The 15,778-nt window shown below is 45.6% G+C and overlaps 1 protein-coding gene across 1 annotated transcript in view; it reads left to right on the forward strand.

Annotated features, from left to right (window-relative positions):
* The first annotated feature begins 2,154 nt into the window (after positions 1-2,154).
* The window catches only part of LOC142786707 (uncharacterized), a 92,916-nt gene continuing 79,292 nt past the window's right edge, over positions 2,155-15,778 (forward strand). Inside the window, exons 1-2 of the mRNA XM_075884343.1 lie at positions 2,155-2,304; positions 4,121-4,188. Of these exons, the coding sequence (XP_075740458.1) occupies positions 2,259-2,304; positions 4,121-4,188 (114 nt within the window). The 5' untranslated portion in view covers positions 2,155-2,258. The remainder of the gene's footprint in view (positions 2,305-4,120; positions 4,189-15,778) is intronic.

The raw sequence follows: 15,778 nt of genomic DNA on the forward strand, positions 1-15,778 counted from the left end.
TAATGCTATTTAGCCTACTCAGAAAAAAGAAAACAGAAATATTCATATAAATATTCATTGGCTTGTAAAGCAACATTATGCCGAACTAATTATTTTAGGTAAATAATAAGACAAAACTTTCCAGAAATGTCATTAACTCATGTAGAAGTGAAAATGTTGCACAGGAAAGCCCCCTCCAGAAAAAAACTGTGTACCTCTTGCGCACATTTAGTATTTTGTGTTTCTTTTATTAGCTTTACAAGTTACGTCTCACGATGTTGTAATTCCTGTTTCGATGCAATGTGTGATGGCGTTTGAGCATAACTGCATCGTTCTTCGTAAAACTAACACGTTGCTTCATTCGTGCATCTGGAAGTGAAACACTACGTACTTATGAGGGTTCGTTTTTGTGATGCAAAGGGCTGCAACCCCTTTTTCTTATAAAGTTGAGAGAAGTTTGAATTAAGTGAACGTTAAGAGACCCAAAGAAATAGTCACACAACTAAAAGTTAGCTCATTTAAATGTACTGTGCAGTACGCAACAGCACTGAGCGCAACAAAGTTCAGATCAATTTCTGAGAATGCAATATATTTAGAAAAACAATTCTGCAATTTCGCATTTGAACTAGTGCCCTTATAGCACAAAAAAAGACAAAGCCGTCCAGAGAGTCTACGTTTCTGTCCACTGCGTTGGACATAGCTTCTTGCTGCGACCAAAAGTCAGTTGTTTGTCTTGTAAGTATATTGCGGTAGTGTATATAGACGCACACGTGGATCTTCGTGCACGAACATACATGAAGTATGGTTGAGCTCCCCTCCTAAACTGGCTACGCCCTTGCCCACGTGATATTGGCCAACAGCTGGCACTGCAAAACAAACGATGCTTGTCCAATGCAAGAAGAATCTTCCCTTTTGTTGAAACTTCAAAAGCAAGGGCCATAGATAGAGATAAACGTAAAGGGAACAGAGGAAGGTTTACAAAAGGCGACCAAATGTCAACTGTGATGGGAATAAATTGCAGCTTTGGTGTAAAAATTATTAATCAAATAAATTATTATTATGCATGACACAAAAAGACTGAAACCACAAAAAAAAGGCAATGCTTGAATTATTCATAAAATTCAAGAAAATCATCTAACAAGTGTTGTTACAAACATTCTTAATATCAGAACACAGCCATACAGCCTCGAAAAAAACAGAAAGAAGTTTCAACAAGCGACAGCATAACTTTCAAACCACAGTCAGTGCACTTATGTCAACGAGAAAAAACATTGAGTACATGGCAATATACCGATTTCCACTTTCGAGAACGGTAATAAAGAATGCCATCATCATCGGTGACTGTGGTGCCTCATAAATGTTCTATAAGTATGCCACCTCGCTACTACATGCTTGGGATAATTATTCTGGCATATAGGCTGTTCTCTTGAGAGATTACGAGAAGTAGATCAATCTCTATTTTTAAAGTGCCAATCCCCTTTTAAAAATGGCTATAAATTTTTTTACAAAGACATACTGCGGTTTCTTCACAGGACCGCCTTCATATGCAGTATTCTTTTGTAAATGTATTGTTAGTATGTTGTCATAACAGCACGAAGGAGACTGGTGAAACTGTCAGATCATTCATCTGTCAAAACGATTGTCCTCACTACCACCTTCACATGCAGTATCCTTTTGTGTATATATTATAAGTAACTTGTCATAACATTGTGAATGAAACTACTGTCAGAATATTCATCTATCAACGGATGACCTCACGTTGAATATTCAATAAAACTGTCACTTTATTATTCTTTTCTCCGTGCCCTTCAAGCGATAGATAGATAGACAGATAGATAGATAGATAGATAGATAGATAGATAGATAGATAGATAGATAGATAGATAGATAGATAGATAGATATGGTGGGTTTAACGTCCCAAAACCACGATATCATTATGAGAGACGCCATAGTGGAGGACTCCGGTAATATCGACCACCTGGGGTTTTTTTACGAGCACCCAAATCTGAGCACTAGGGCCTACAGCATTTCCGCCTCCATCGAAATTGCAGCTGAAGTGATAAAATTGTCTAGAGAGACAAGCCTATTCGCGTGATCTGTTAGGCCAGTCAAGCGAAACAATGGCAGAGCTGCAAATGCTGCCGTATGACGACAGGTCAATTGAGTGCGTTTGATGTAAAAGCTGCGTCAGACAATTCTTACTGACGTTCGAGACGGATACGATGTCGGTACTGCCATTGCCATCGGCGACGCACTGCTGATAATCATTGTGATAGCAATGGCACCCATAAATCTCTTCTTTGCCTGTATTCTCACTGTTGCTTGTAAGTGCGATTTTTTCAGTATAATTTATACGGCGTCAATAAGAAATCACCAAAGACAAGTTAGAGAAATCTATGTTTTATCACCAAAAATTATGATACGCGCATCAATTGAGGAACGCTCATGCCGTGTTGCGTGGCGCCAAAGAGAACTTAGCGTACTAGAGGCAGCCATAAAATATTGCATGATTTTGAGCCCCCTCCTCACCATTTGCCATTCCTCACCAGCAATAATACCTAGAAAACACTGCAGAAGTACCACTGAGTGGGTGACTTGGTGTTAAAATGTGACGCCACAACGCCAAAAAACAGCAAGAACAAAAACAGAAAGCAGTCGGTGCTGACTCTCAGGCTTTTTTTGTTTGTTTGTTTCATCGGGGAAAGATGTGTTCGTGAATGTCTTTATATGGTAAGTGAACTGCGCACAATGTTGCCGTTGTGTTGACTGACAGTTAATTGCTTGAAAGCAGACGCGACTGCCTCTGTCTTTTTCTACACTACCAATGAGAGGCAAACCAAACTGAGTGTAGATAGAGAATAAACAATTTTTGAGCACATGGCATCTCTTCAAGATATATAAATTGAGAAAGTGGCATGATTGAACAAGTGTCTCTGAGGCACTTATAAAAAGTTCAGGCATGGGAAAAACTGAAGACTACTAATTGATAGTCCAGCTTCTTTGCAACTATTTGTGTGCATTTACCATAAGGCTGCACAGAATAGTAATATGTATTCAAATAGAGCCTGAAACACTGTTTTGAAGAATCAGGACCTTCTTCATCAAGGAAGCACTTTTTCTCACGAATCAATTGTCGCGAAAATGCTTAGAAGCTGTAAACGACGACCGCATTTACAGTGGTTTGTTTCACGCTTTATTCGCTTTCTCCATTTGTACCAGCAAGCACGCTGAAAGCTACGCAGAGGGGAATTCAAAAGGGGCAAATTGCTAAATACTTTTGCAGCTATCTTCATTAACTTGGATATTTTATTTTCTTCATTTTTTTCTTCAACACGAGGCTTATTCTGGGTGATCGCAGGCGAGTGCACCAGCGCGTTGCATTATCCTTGAGCGGCCACTCTAACTAGACCGCTTGCGATCTTGAAATAAGCCAATGACAGTGAAATTTGTGTTCATGGTGGGATTATTTGCCTTTATCGCATTATTTTGCGAAAGAAGGGGGAGCTACTCCTATGTGACCTTGACAATTATTTGTAAATTCGAGGCCGTGTGCTCCGCTATCAGGTTGGCTTCACATGTTTCAATAAGCTTAGACTATCGACCGGCTGCGTTTTTCGGTACGCAGAAGTGTGCCCTGGGCTCCTTTATCTGTCTGTACCAATACCTAATATTGTTAATTATTATAGTCCAGACAACAACTTCCAGAAAACACTTTATCATTGTTTGTGCATGTTATACTTAAGAATATGCACTTTACTTCCACTGCAATGGCCAGCATGAACACGATCGCAAACGTCATGTCCCATTCAGACACAATCGAGACTTTGGTTTGACGTTTGGTGTCCATTAGTCCTTTGTCTGATAACAAAATAAATAAATGTTTCATTATTTTATAAGTCTCTGCAAACCTGTTTTAGTCATTAGACCACATTTCAGTTGTAGCAAGCATGAAACATGAAAAATCTGTTAGAAAAACATCAAAAAGTTGTTAAAAACATGAAAAAGGCCGCCATGTGAATTCACTGAGGTGCTCGGTATAAACCAAGAGGGTCAAATTTCATCTGCTCCAGCCCATACATGCTACATATTTGGATGCGTGAAACAACAGCAATTATCGCAAATATGTGCTTGTTATTGCAGTACTGCCGCAGTTGAAAGCCTGGGCACTAAGCGGAAATGACTGCCACCGCTTGGTTCCGTTACAAATAGTAAGTTGGAATACCTTTTATGTCATTGCTAGGAGACCTACGGGTATAGTGGTAAAGGTTACGTACATATAATTTGTGGAATAAGCAGGGCACTTTATTGTATTGCAAAAACTTCAGTGCTAATGAGCCTACACAGTGTAAGTTTTTACAGTGCTGACAATTGTGTTTATGGTGGTCATCCCTGATGCCGGTGCCATTTCGTGAACCAGGTGCAACATGCTTTGGCTTCGCCATATTGCAGAAACAGGGAAATGACGCATGATGTTGGTCGCGTGGGCACGAAACTATAAAGAGTCAAGCAGTAACTTAAGCATAGACCTATCCGAGAGACTTAAGCACTAACGAGGAAGCCAGTGTGCTGGTTCATTTGTTGCATTTCTTGCTGCTGCATTTGTTTGGTACGAGCATAAAATGATTCACCAAACCTGAAAGCTGACTAATAACGGCCGCGGCGGTGTCATCGTCCAGACAAACTGAAACACAAAATCATCATCCCATGTTGAAGTGATCAAATGCCGTCATATGATATCCCAGGTCACCAAAATTCGTGAAGTCACTATGGCACCATGATAACGTTGCAATGAAGTCATATGACGTGCTGTCATACGATCACATATAACACCACGTTGCAAGACGCAGTCTGTTGTTCAAAATGACATGCTTTGGCCGCAAATAACAAACTCACAAAGTGGCCAAAGCATGTCATTAAGCAACTACCAACTAGGCCAACAATCAGTACTGTTGTTCAAACTTAAACCGAAATCAAAGGCAGTTTTTCAAAACAAGGATCAATGCAATCGTCTCAGAAGACGACGTTACGACTTTTATGACTTTCGCCTTCGACGTGTACATGTGTCTGTTACTGATGTGTAATTGTATATGTCGCTTGTGTACAGTGTTAAAAGTAACAGGAATTCAGACCATGTCAAAATTTCAGAATTTATTCTTCGCCTCCCGCAGGAAAATTCTGTATTTTTTATGTTGATTGTTAATTAATTGTTGAGTCATCTTTGGCAAAACATAAAATGCGATTGAGTTCCTTTCCCGTAAGGTGTATAACCGAACTAACACGTGTGAAAGGGGTGCTCTCAACCATGTTGAATTCCCATTGTCGTGCTCTTCGTTTACATAGATACAACACCACAATTGAACTTTTGACAATATATTGGAAGAGCCGCCCTCAAAAAGCATATGCATACACAGGAGTTTCCACATAGTCGGAGCGCTTTATAAATAGCGTGAGCAAGCCCGTCGTGATAGTTTGTTGCAAGAGTGAAAGGGGGGCGTATCAGAGCCATGGCGCGAATTGAGCGCATGAAGGCTGTAATGATAGTCTTGTTTTCTATGCAACGCCACTTGAATGCTAGAGCACGTGGTAGCTTGGACAACAAAAATGGCAATTATCGTAATCTTCTCTGTTTGCAAATAAATATATTTCAAGAAATGTACTCGCCAGTTCTTCCAGAAGAAGGTAGAAGCCCTGTCTCAGTACAGCCAATCGAGTTTCTTACGTTGGCTATAATGCTCCTGGCTTCCATGTTGCGCATACAGGTTACTAAGTGGAACTCTCTTCACAAAGTAAATAATCATGCAGTGGCGTAATATTTATTTATTTATTTATTTAGGTACCCTGAGGGCCAGAGGCATTAGAAAGTGGAGTGGGTTACAATAGTTACAAACAAATTATAAAACAGAGCAAAAAAAGTAAAACGTATAAACACAACAAAACCAGGAAAATGCAATGGTGGTGAAAACTTATTTATTTATTTATTTACATGAAATTTTCTGCGGAGAAGCTTCGAGTAGTCGGACATACTTGGCTTGCGGGGGGGGGGGGGGTGGGGCCCTTAGTCCAGGGCTCCGCTTGCAGCAGCCGCTCTGCGGGCCCGGTTGATTAGATTCAACTGATCTTCCAGGTTCTCGCTGGCCAGCAGCTCCTCCCATCGCTCCGCTGTTGGATTTTGTACTGGTTGTAAGGCTGTAATGGCCTGACCCTCCCACGTGACGTGGTACAGAGTGGCTTAGCTGAACACCATGGGCAGAGAGGAGAGTATGCCGAGGGGTGCATTTTACTCAGGATGTGCAAATTTGGAAACGTGCCGGTTTGAATTTGCCTCCAGCTGACCGATTCCTCTTTATTTAGTGTTCGGTGTGGTAGCGAATAAGCTTTCCTAAGTCCTCTGTAATGGTTTAGGATGGCCGAATAGTCGCAAGGGACCGGAACGAGTTCCTCAGGGGTGGAGTTGGAAGGTGCTCGGCTCGCATACCCTCGAGCTACCCTATCCGCTCCCTGATTCCCCTCCAGTCCCATGTGGCCCGGAGTCCATATAATCCGATGCCAAATTCTGAGTGGATGTGTAATGGAATGCTCGCCAGTGTCTGTAACGCTCATGATGACGCTGAGAGCGGGTTGGCTGATGCGCCCCTGTAGGTAGTTGCGGCAAGCTGCTTGAGAGCCCGTGAGAACTGTCAGCGACCTTCGTTGTCTGTAGCCGAGGGCGAGAGCGAGCGCGATGGCAGTTTCTTCAGCATCGGTGATGTTGCGGCACCGCACGGAAGCGCTGGTACGTTCTGTGAGTGTGTGGTCCATGACTGTGGCTACAGCCTTATTGTTTGCATGGTCGTAGTTGGCGGCGTCAACATAGTACGTAGTGTTTTTGTGTGCATAAGTTCGCTCGAGGGCTTCCACTCTGGCTTCCCTCCGGCCCTGATGTAGTCGGGGATCCATATTGCGGGGGATGGGAGCGACCTTATAAGTGGCACGAAGTTGGTCCGGAATGGGCTTGCGACGAGCTGCGTCGTGAAACTGGCTGATGTAGCCGAGGCGTAGGAGCAGGTCACGGCCTGTAGGTGTTTGCTTGAGCCGTTGCAGTTGTGTGGCGAGTTGCGCTTCACAAAGTACTTCAAAGGTGTTGTGTAGGCCCAATGCGATGAGCTTGCTAGAAGGAGTACCCGATGGTAGCTTGAGTGCTGCTTTGTAGGCCTTGCGGAGCATTGCGTCTACTTGGCCCTGTTCGCGCTTGGTGAGGCGTTGGTAGGGCAGACTGTATGTCACCCTACTGACCACGAGGATACGTATGAGTTTCAGTGTGTCCTCCTCGCGCATGCCATGGCGACGAGTGGCTACCCGAGATATCATTCGGGCCACTTGCAGTGTAGTGGTGCGGAGAAGGGAAAGTGTGTGATTCACATGGCGGTTCGACTGTACCCACATGCCTATTATTCGAATGGTGGATTTCTCTGGGATTTGTTTGCCAGCAAGGACAACCTGGAGGCGGGAGCCTTGGTTGTTCTGCGTCGATGGCGGGAGCTTGCGTCGATAAATTCGTAGAAGCTCAGATTTTTCTGTTGCACAGGCCAGGCCTCGTGCCTGCGCGTAATGTTCGACGCATGTGGCTGCCTGCTGCAGGTTATATTTTTTTTCTCCAAGGGACCCCCGCGTGGCCCAGACGGTGTTATCGTTCGCATACATTGCGCGATGGATGCCATCGATGCGGTGGAGTTCATGTGCCAGGCCAACCATAGCTACATTAAAGAGTAGCGGGGAAATCACTGAGCCCTGCGGGGTGCCCTTGTTCGGAACCTTGATAACATCTGATCGGATGGAGCCGAGACCGACTGTGGCAGTGCGGTCTGACAAGAAGGCGTGAACATAACTGTGGACGCGCTGCCCACAATGAAGGGCCTCGAGGCCCTCAAGTATGGCCTGGTGGCTAACGTTATCAAATGCGCCCTTAATGTCTAAAGTCAAGATAATGTTTTCTCCTTGCTGGGGGGCGTTATCAATGACTTCTTTTAATTGTAGCAGTACATCTTGCGGTGAAAGATGTGCCCGGAACCCGTACATTGAGTGCGGGAAAAGGTCATTGTCTTCGAGGTAATCTTGCACGCGATTAGTGATGACGGGCTCGAAGTGTTTACCAAGGCAGGAAGTGAGGGATATTGGTCGGAGGTTTTCGATCTGAAGTTTTTTGCCCGACTTCGGTATCATTATGACCTCCGCGTGCTTCCATTCAGGAGGAAGCGTGCAACGTTGCCAATGATCATTGAAAAACGCCGTTATTTCTTGTACGGCGCTGCCGTTGAGGTTCCTGATAAGGGAGTACGTGATTCCGTCTGCCCCAGCAGCTGTGTTGCGATTGCTGCTGCGAATGGCTGCGTAAACTTCGTCCACCGTTATTGGTCGGTCGAGAGTGTCATTGGCACGTCCACGATACGCAGCTTGAGATGTGGGTGGGTAGAAACCGCCAAAGCATTTTCGCCGGACTTGAACCAGCAGCTCATCGTCAGTACCCTCAAAGGCGTGTATGAGGCGCATGACTGACTTATTCGTCTCATTTTTTTGTGCGAGTGGGGTCCATCAAAGCGCGCAAAATGTGCCACGTGCGGACCGTGCCCAATGAGCCTCGAAGAGAGTCGCTAAACTGGGCCCAATTGAGTCGCGCCAGTTCTGTAGCGTTCTGCTCTGCCTGAGTGGTAAGTGTGGCGATCCTTAGCTTGAGGCGTCGGTTATGTCTTTGCGTCCTCCATCTGCGGATAAGGCTCCTTCGGGCTTCCCACAGACGTAGCAGATGGCCGTCCACTTCCGGCAGTGCAGGTGTTCTGTTAATGGTGGTGGTCCAACGCTCTCGAATTTCTTTAAGTTGGGTGCACCAGTCAGTGAGGCTTGTGAGGCTGTCGAGTGAATATTCGCTCTCACGACGAAAGGCGTCCCAGCTTGTGATGCGTGCTTCTCCAATAGACGGACGCGCTGTGCTCTCTGTAACTTTTGTGCGGAGAATGAAGTGGTCGCTGCCCAAGGATTCCTGCAGGTTGTCCCAGTTATAGTTTGCACGGCCACGGGCGAAGGTGAGATCGGGGCAAGTGTCCCTGCACACACTGTTGCCGATCCGGGTAGGGAACGCGGGATCCGTAAGCAGTTCAAGCTGAAATTTTTCAGTGGCAGCCGCAAGCTGTTTGCCTTTGACATCCGAACGGTTGTAACCCCAGCGTTCGTCGAGAGCGTTGAAGTCGCCGAGCAGTAAGAGTTCTTTTCCCTGGGCCAATCGGCAGGCACCTTGGACGAGAGCATGGAAATCAGTGGTTTTTTGCTTTGGGGCGCTATATACGTTGACAATGATGATACTTCGCTTTTCTCCTTTTTTTTTGCCTGAGAACTAGCTCCACAATCAAATGTTCTATGTTGGTGTCTGGGATATTGTCTAAGCCAACTGCGGTTAGCGCTTTGTCAATCAGGATGGCCGCTTTGCCCTTTGTTTGACTATTATCAGACTCATAACCTGAAAATATGGGTGGCGTTCCGGGCTCCTGAAGCGCTATGTTATCTGGCCGAGCAAGGTGTGTGTTAATGTACTGTTGGAGGAGGCTCCGCTTTCTGCGGAAGTCGCGGCAGTTTCATTGCCAGACTTCTAAATGTTCGCCAATGAGTTGGGCTGTGCTGCCCATGGTTAATTCGTTGAGTGTGAAGGCGTGGGTATCGGAATCTCGGCTTGCGACGCCGATGTAGGAGTGAGGGTGAGGGCGCTGGGTGTCAATGCGGGGGTAGCGAGGATTTCGCATGCATGTGATTCCAATCCTAGTCTATGGTAACCTTGATCTGTCGTGGCGTGCGAGCTACGAGTGGCCCTCTTCCTGCGTATTTTTTCGCCTGTTTCAGCAATTTGCGCCTCGAAGCGTGTCTCGAGAAAGTCGAGGCGTTCTCCGAACTGCGTGAATACGGCACTGAATTGTTGCGATAGCTGCTGCGCGAGCGTTGAGAACATTTCGCGTAACTCTTCGCGTGTGACTGTGGTGCCCGACGCAGCAGGAATTGATAGCGCCATTTTGGGGGTCTTCTGTCTCTTGGGGGAGGTTGGAGGTTTTTTTTCGGGGGAGTCGGGCGGCGATCCAAGACGCGCCATTAGGGCATGAAGTTGAGAACTGTCCTTTGCTTGACGTGCCCTGACGGCCGCCAGCTCCTGTTTGAGTTTTATGTTTTCCTCGAGAAGGTGTTCGTATGCGGTGGACAGGGTATTGAGTGGAGCGATGGGAGGATCTACATTTGCTGACCAGCTCACCTTATTGTCGGCACCAGCTGATGGAGTGGGATAGGGCTTCTCATTATGCTTGCTGGAGGCGTGCTGGGACTGTGGACAGGTGGGTTGCTGCTGCTGCTGCCCCTTGGTCATCTGGTTCTTCGGATGCTGTCGCTGCTGTGGCTGCTGCTGTTGGCCAGGTTCCACAGAAGGGAGGGACGGGAAGGACTGTGACCTCGAGCGTGAGTGGGAGTGGCTGCATGAGGTCTCGTTTTCCTTGCTGAACCACCTACGTTTGGGAGTGGGTGGGTTAGGATGGGGGTTGCAACCCCTGGCTGGTGCTGCTGGTTGAGGAGGTGGCCGTGGGCGCGGGGCCTTCAGTCTCTGAGAGCACTCTTTCGCGCCCGTTAAGTGGGCATCTCCACACAAGTGACATTTGGGAGCACAGGGGTGACCGTCAACGGGGTTGAGGATACCACACTGCCGACACACGGGAGTGTTTGGCGTGGTGCATACGTCTGAGCGGTGCCCCGGTTGTAAGCAGACTTGGCAGGCTTGTCGCGTCGGCTTGTACGGATGGCAGGCCACCTCCCCACCGTAATACAGTACATATCGGGGCAGAAGGGGGCCTTCAAAAGAAAATGCGATGTACTTCAGTGTTACACGTTATACAATGTTAGCTAAAGCAGTTTTAAAAAGTTGGTGGTTCGAAATTGTTGCCGTCAGTGCGGATAAGTGGTTCCATTCCTGTGATATACGCGGTATGAATGACTGGGAAAAGGAGTTAGTTCTGCAGGACGGCAAGCCGACTTTATGGACATGATTTATGCGAGCTGAAATGTACCGAGGAGGCAGAATGAGTTCGTTTCGTAGCTGGCTGTGATAGAAAAGCTTATGGAACAGACAGAGGCGAAGGATTTTCCTACGAGATGATAAGGAAGGTAATCCGAGGCTGGATTTCATAGTGCTTATGCTGGCAGTCCGGTTGTAGTTAGAGAGTATAAAACGAACAGAGTTATTTTGAACCATTTCAAGTGAGTGTATTAAATTTTCTTGGTTAGGATCCCAAACTGATGCAGCATACTCCAGTTTGGAGCGGATAAACGTCTTGTAGAGAGTTAGTTTTAGTGTTGAAGGAGCCTGTGAGAAATTTCGACGTACTTAGCCGAGCATGCGATTAGCGTTATTAATTACGTACGTGGTATGCACGGACCAAGTGAGGTCGGTAGTAATATGTATTCCGAGATATTTGTAAGTGCTGACAGATTACAGTGGAGCATCGTTCAGATAGTAAGTGGGCAATATACGGTTAATTCTAGATACGCGAACGAACTTGCATTTGTTAGTTTTGAGTTCCATTACCCATGTTTTACACCACACAGAAATAGCGTTAAGATCGGATTAAAGGGTTAATAGGTCATTGTCATTAGATATTTCACGAAAGAGGACGCAGTCATCGGCAAACAAGTGAATGTGAGAAGTAACAGATAAAGGTAAGTCGTTAATGTAAATAAGAAAGAGCAGGAGAGCCAGGACAGATCCTTGAGGGACTCCAGAAGAGACGTTCGTTCGGCGTGAGACGTCATCGTTAGCTAAAACAAACTGATCGCGGTTAGAAAGGAAACATTCAAGCCAAACTAAAAGTTTCGAATCAAGATTAAGATTTTGTAGTTTGTGAAGTACCAACTTGTGACATACTTTATCGAAAGCTTTGGAAAAGTCTAAAAAAATGCAATCACCGATGGATGAATGATCAAGAACGATGTTTAATCCATGGGTGAAAGATGCAAGTTGAATCTTGCATGAATAGTTTTTTCTGAAACCGTGTTGACACTTGGAAAAAAAACGAGTTAGATTCGAGAAAACCTGCCAGTTTGGAAGATAATATGTGTTCTAGTATTTTACAAGGTATGCTGGTTAGCGAGATAGACCGGTAGTTAGACGGTGAATGTTTGTTACCAGTTTTAAACAGTGCAGTTATCTTTCCAATCTTAAAGTCGACGGGGAGACAGCCTTCATGAAGCGATTGTTCAAATATCTTTGTTAGTATGATTGAACAATAAGAGCTGGTGTTTTTCAAAAATTTAGGACTGATCGTATCACACCCAGAAGACGAGGAAGGCTTTAAGGACTTGATTACACTTTCAACACCAACGTAGTCAACAATTATAGGAGGCATGGGTGGGTAGTCACAATGGGGGGTGGTCGGAACAGGGGCGTCTGTAGTTGCTGAGAAATTTCTGGAAAGTGCATCATTAAGGGCTTCTGCACACAAATGGGGAAAATAGTGTTTCCAGCACTATCAATCAAGGTTAACATTTCGCTATATTTGGGGTAATAACGCGCCAAAATTTCTTGGGATCAGTTGGTAACATATTCGGAAGCATGGTGTTAAAATAGCAATATTTCGCATTTTTTGGTGTGGTGGTGTACTCTTGTGAGGCTTTTTTGTAATCGTCCCATCGAAAGATGCAGGAAGATTTTTTCGCGGCCTAGTAAATACGATGCTTTTTGTTTAGGAGACGCTTAATTTGTATATTGAACCATGGTGCATTTTGGTTCGATGTGATAGTGCGAACAGGAATGTGTTTACTTGTTAGTTGTTTCACCTTATCTACAAATACGTCCCAGTTAGTTTGAACACTGCGACTATCAAACGTGGAGAGGAAACTATCAAGAAATGTGCAAAGTTCATTATTATTGGAGACAAAATCGGCTTTACCGTAGTCATGAATTGTTTTAACCGTTTTTACACGCTTGGGACAGGATGCGTTGATGTTGAACGATAGCAGAGTATGATCGCTTAAACCGCTTTACTAATTGTGACAAAGGAAAAAAAACAGAGCACAAATTTAAGAAATCATTTGCGAATGTGAAAAAGGAGCAGATAATAGGTGGTTCAGTTGCCCAGGAAATGTTTGGAATATTAAAATCGCCTATTAGAAGCAAAGGAACCGACGGTTGGCGAGACTTAACAATGTTGATAGCGTCGTGCAGTTCGTTGATAAAGGACGGAAATGATGCAGGAGGACGATAGCATACACCGACAACAACTTTTCTACGGGAGAATCGGATAATGGCTCATACTATCTTCAGATCTGAAGGAATATGAACGCACTGTGACGGTAGGGTTTTCGTAATAGCCAGCAATACGCTGCCCCCTTGGCGGGCTGTTCGATCACATCGGTAAAAAGAAAAAGAATGAGCACAGTCGAGTAATTCGTGGTCAAGAATATCTGGATGCAGCCAGGTCTCTGTTAGTGCTATGATATCAGCATTAGTTGTAGTAACGGCAAAATGAAGATTATCGCGTTTTTTAAGAATGCTACGAATGTTTGTGTAAAGAAATGATACGCGATTTAGTTTCCTTCCACTGCCCCTCAGTTTTTCCTAGCTTTCATTGCTCGGCACGGCGTGGTTTTGGGGGTTATGGGGCAGGCGTTGTAGGTGCTCTGTTACGCGATTAGTTGAGGGGTCGAAGAAGTATTGTTTTTTGTTCATAATCAGCTTGTTTTGCCGGAGTTGGAAGGGTGCTTGGTTTGACTGACTTTTCGCAAAGGCCGCAAGTTGATTTCGAGCATGGCGTGTCGCCGGCGAAAAATCTTCGTCCACAGAAATGTCCTTTTCTTTAAGTTTTTTGCGTGCGCAGAGTATTTTGCCTTTTGTTTTAAAATTGGCAAATTTTACGATAATGGGGCGATGTCTACCTGGGCGAAATGCTCCCAAACGGTGAGCCCGCTCAATGTCGTTTGCGAATAGCGGATCAATTACGCCTGTCAAAGCTTCTCCGATGCGGGCCTCAGATTCGTCCCAAGTTTCTTTGCAGTCGGGTACGCCATGAAACAGGAGGTTATTGCGGCGTGACCGGTCATCTTGTTCGTCAAGGCGCGATTTCGAAGTTTCAAGTTCTGCTGTTAGCATGCCGACTGTAGAATTAATAGTTGCACGTCAGCCTTGTGATCGTCAAGAGTTTGCATTTTACTTTCAACGGCTTCCAATCTACTCTGAAGATTTCCAACTTTGTCTTCTATGCTCTTTTGACTACTCTTGATGATTTTTATGTCAGTCACCAACTCCTCTCGACTCTTTGCCGATTCCACAGATCGGGCGTGAACATCTTTTAGAAGATGAAAAATGGCAATCAACTGCTCAGAGGGTTCATCAGGCAAGTTTTCAAGTTGCGGGAGCACCTGAGAACGCGTAAGGGGACCCGGATTAGTTTCGACATCGCCGGATTTCAGTAACAAGAACAGCATCAAAAAACAGTCGCAAACAATTTCAGACATAAGTTGTGGGCGCAGGATCACAAAAAGAAAAGGGTTGTCGCTCTTTTTAGCGTATAAAGGCAATGGTTTACACACCTGCGATGGGCAGAAACGACGTGCGTTAGGCATGCTGTCCGCGCTGCTCTCGCACCCACTGAAAACATGGCCAGGCGTGCAGCAATTTAAACTGTCCTTAGGCACAAATAACGTGGTTGACGAGGGCGATGCGCAGAGGGTCGTGCGCGTCAATGAAGGCAGATGGTGAAAGGAACCTTGTTGTAGAAGGGGCTGGTAGGCGTGACATTTCGGCAGAGGCAGCTTGATCCCGATGCTTTCCGTGGACGACGACGACGATGGCGCCGACCACAGCACCAAGAACGCAAGTGAAACCTGCGATGGGCAGAAACGACGTGCGTTAGGCATGCTGTCTGCGCTGCTCTCGCACCCACTGAAAACATGGCCAGGCGTGTAGCAATTTAAACTGTCCTTAGGCACAAATAACGTGGTTGACGAGGGCGATGCGCAGAGGGTCGTGCGCGTCAATGAAGTCAGATGGTGAAAGGAACCTTGTTGTAGAAGGGGCTGGTAGGCGTGACATTTCGGCAGAGGCAGCTTGGTCCCGATGCTTTCCGTGGACGACGACGACGATGGCGCCGACCACAGCACCAGGAACGCAAGTACAACCTGCGATGGGCAGAAACGACGTGCGTTAGGCATGCTGTCTGCGCTGCTCTCGCACCCACTGAAAACATGGCCAGGCGTGCAGCAATTTAAACTGTCCGTAGGCACAGATAACGTGATTGACGAGGGCGATGCGCAGAGAGTAGTGCACGTCAACGAAGGCAGATGGTGAAAGGAACCTTGTTGTCGAAGGGGCTGGTAGGCGTGAAATTTCGGCAGAGGCAGCTTGATCCCGATGCTTTCCGTAGACGACGACGACGATGGCGCCGACCACAGTACCAGGAACCTCTCCCAAAAAGACTTTTGAAAAAAAGATCTTTTGGATCAAGCAGTCTCTGCGGCGGGTTTATAGAGTCAAAATAGGCTCCTTAAAAGTATTACAGTGGAATTGTCGATCAATGGGGTCGGCTACCACAGATTTATCGTGTATTTCTTCGCAAATTTCCCCAGATATTATTACTTTACAAGAAACTTGGCTTACAAATGGACAAACATTTTACCTAAAAAATTATCGCTTATTTCGTTTAGAAAGACCTAGCAGAGGTGGTGGACTTGCAATTTTTATATCAACTAAATTTAGTCATAAGGCGAAGATTAACTACCTGTGCATGGATTCTAACTATGAAATAA

The sequence above is a fragment of the Rhipicephalus microplus genome, unplaced genomic scaffold (genome assembly GCF_043290135.1).
Source record: "Rhipicephalus microplus isolate Deutch F79 unplaced genomic scaffold, USDA_Rmic scaffold_28, whole genome shotgun sequence".
Lineage (NCBI taxonomy): Eukaryota > Metazoa > Arthropoda > Arachnida > Ixodida > Ixodidae > Rhipicephalus > Rhipicephalus microplus.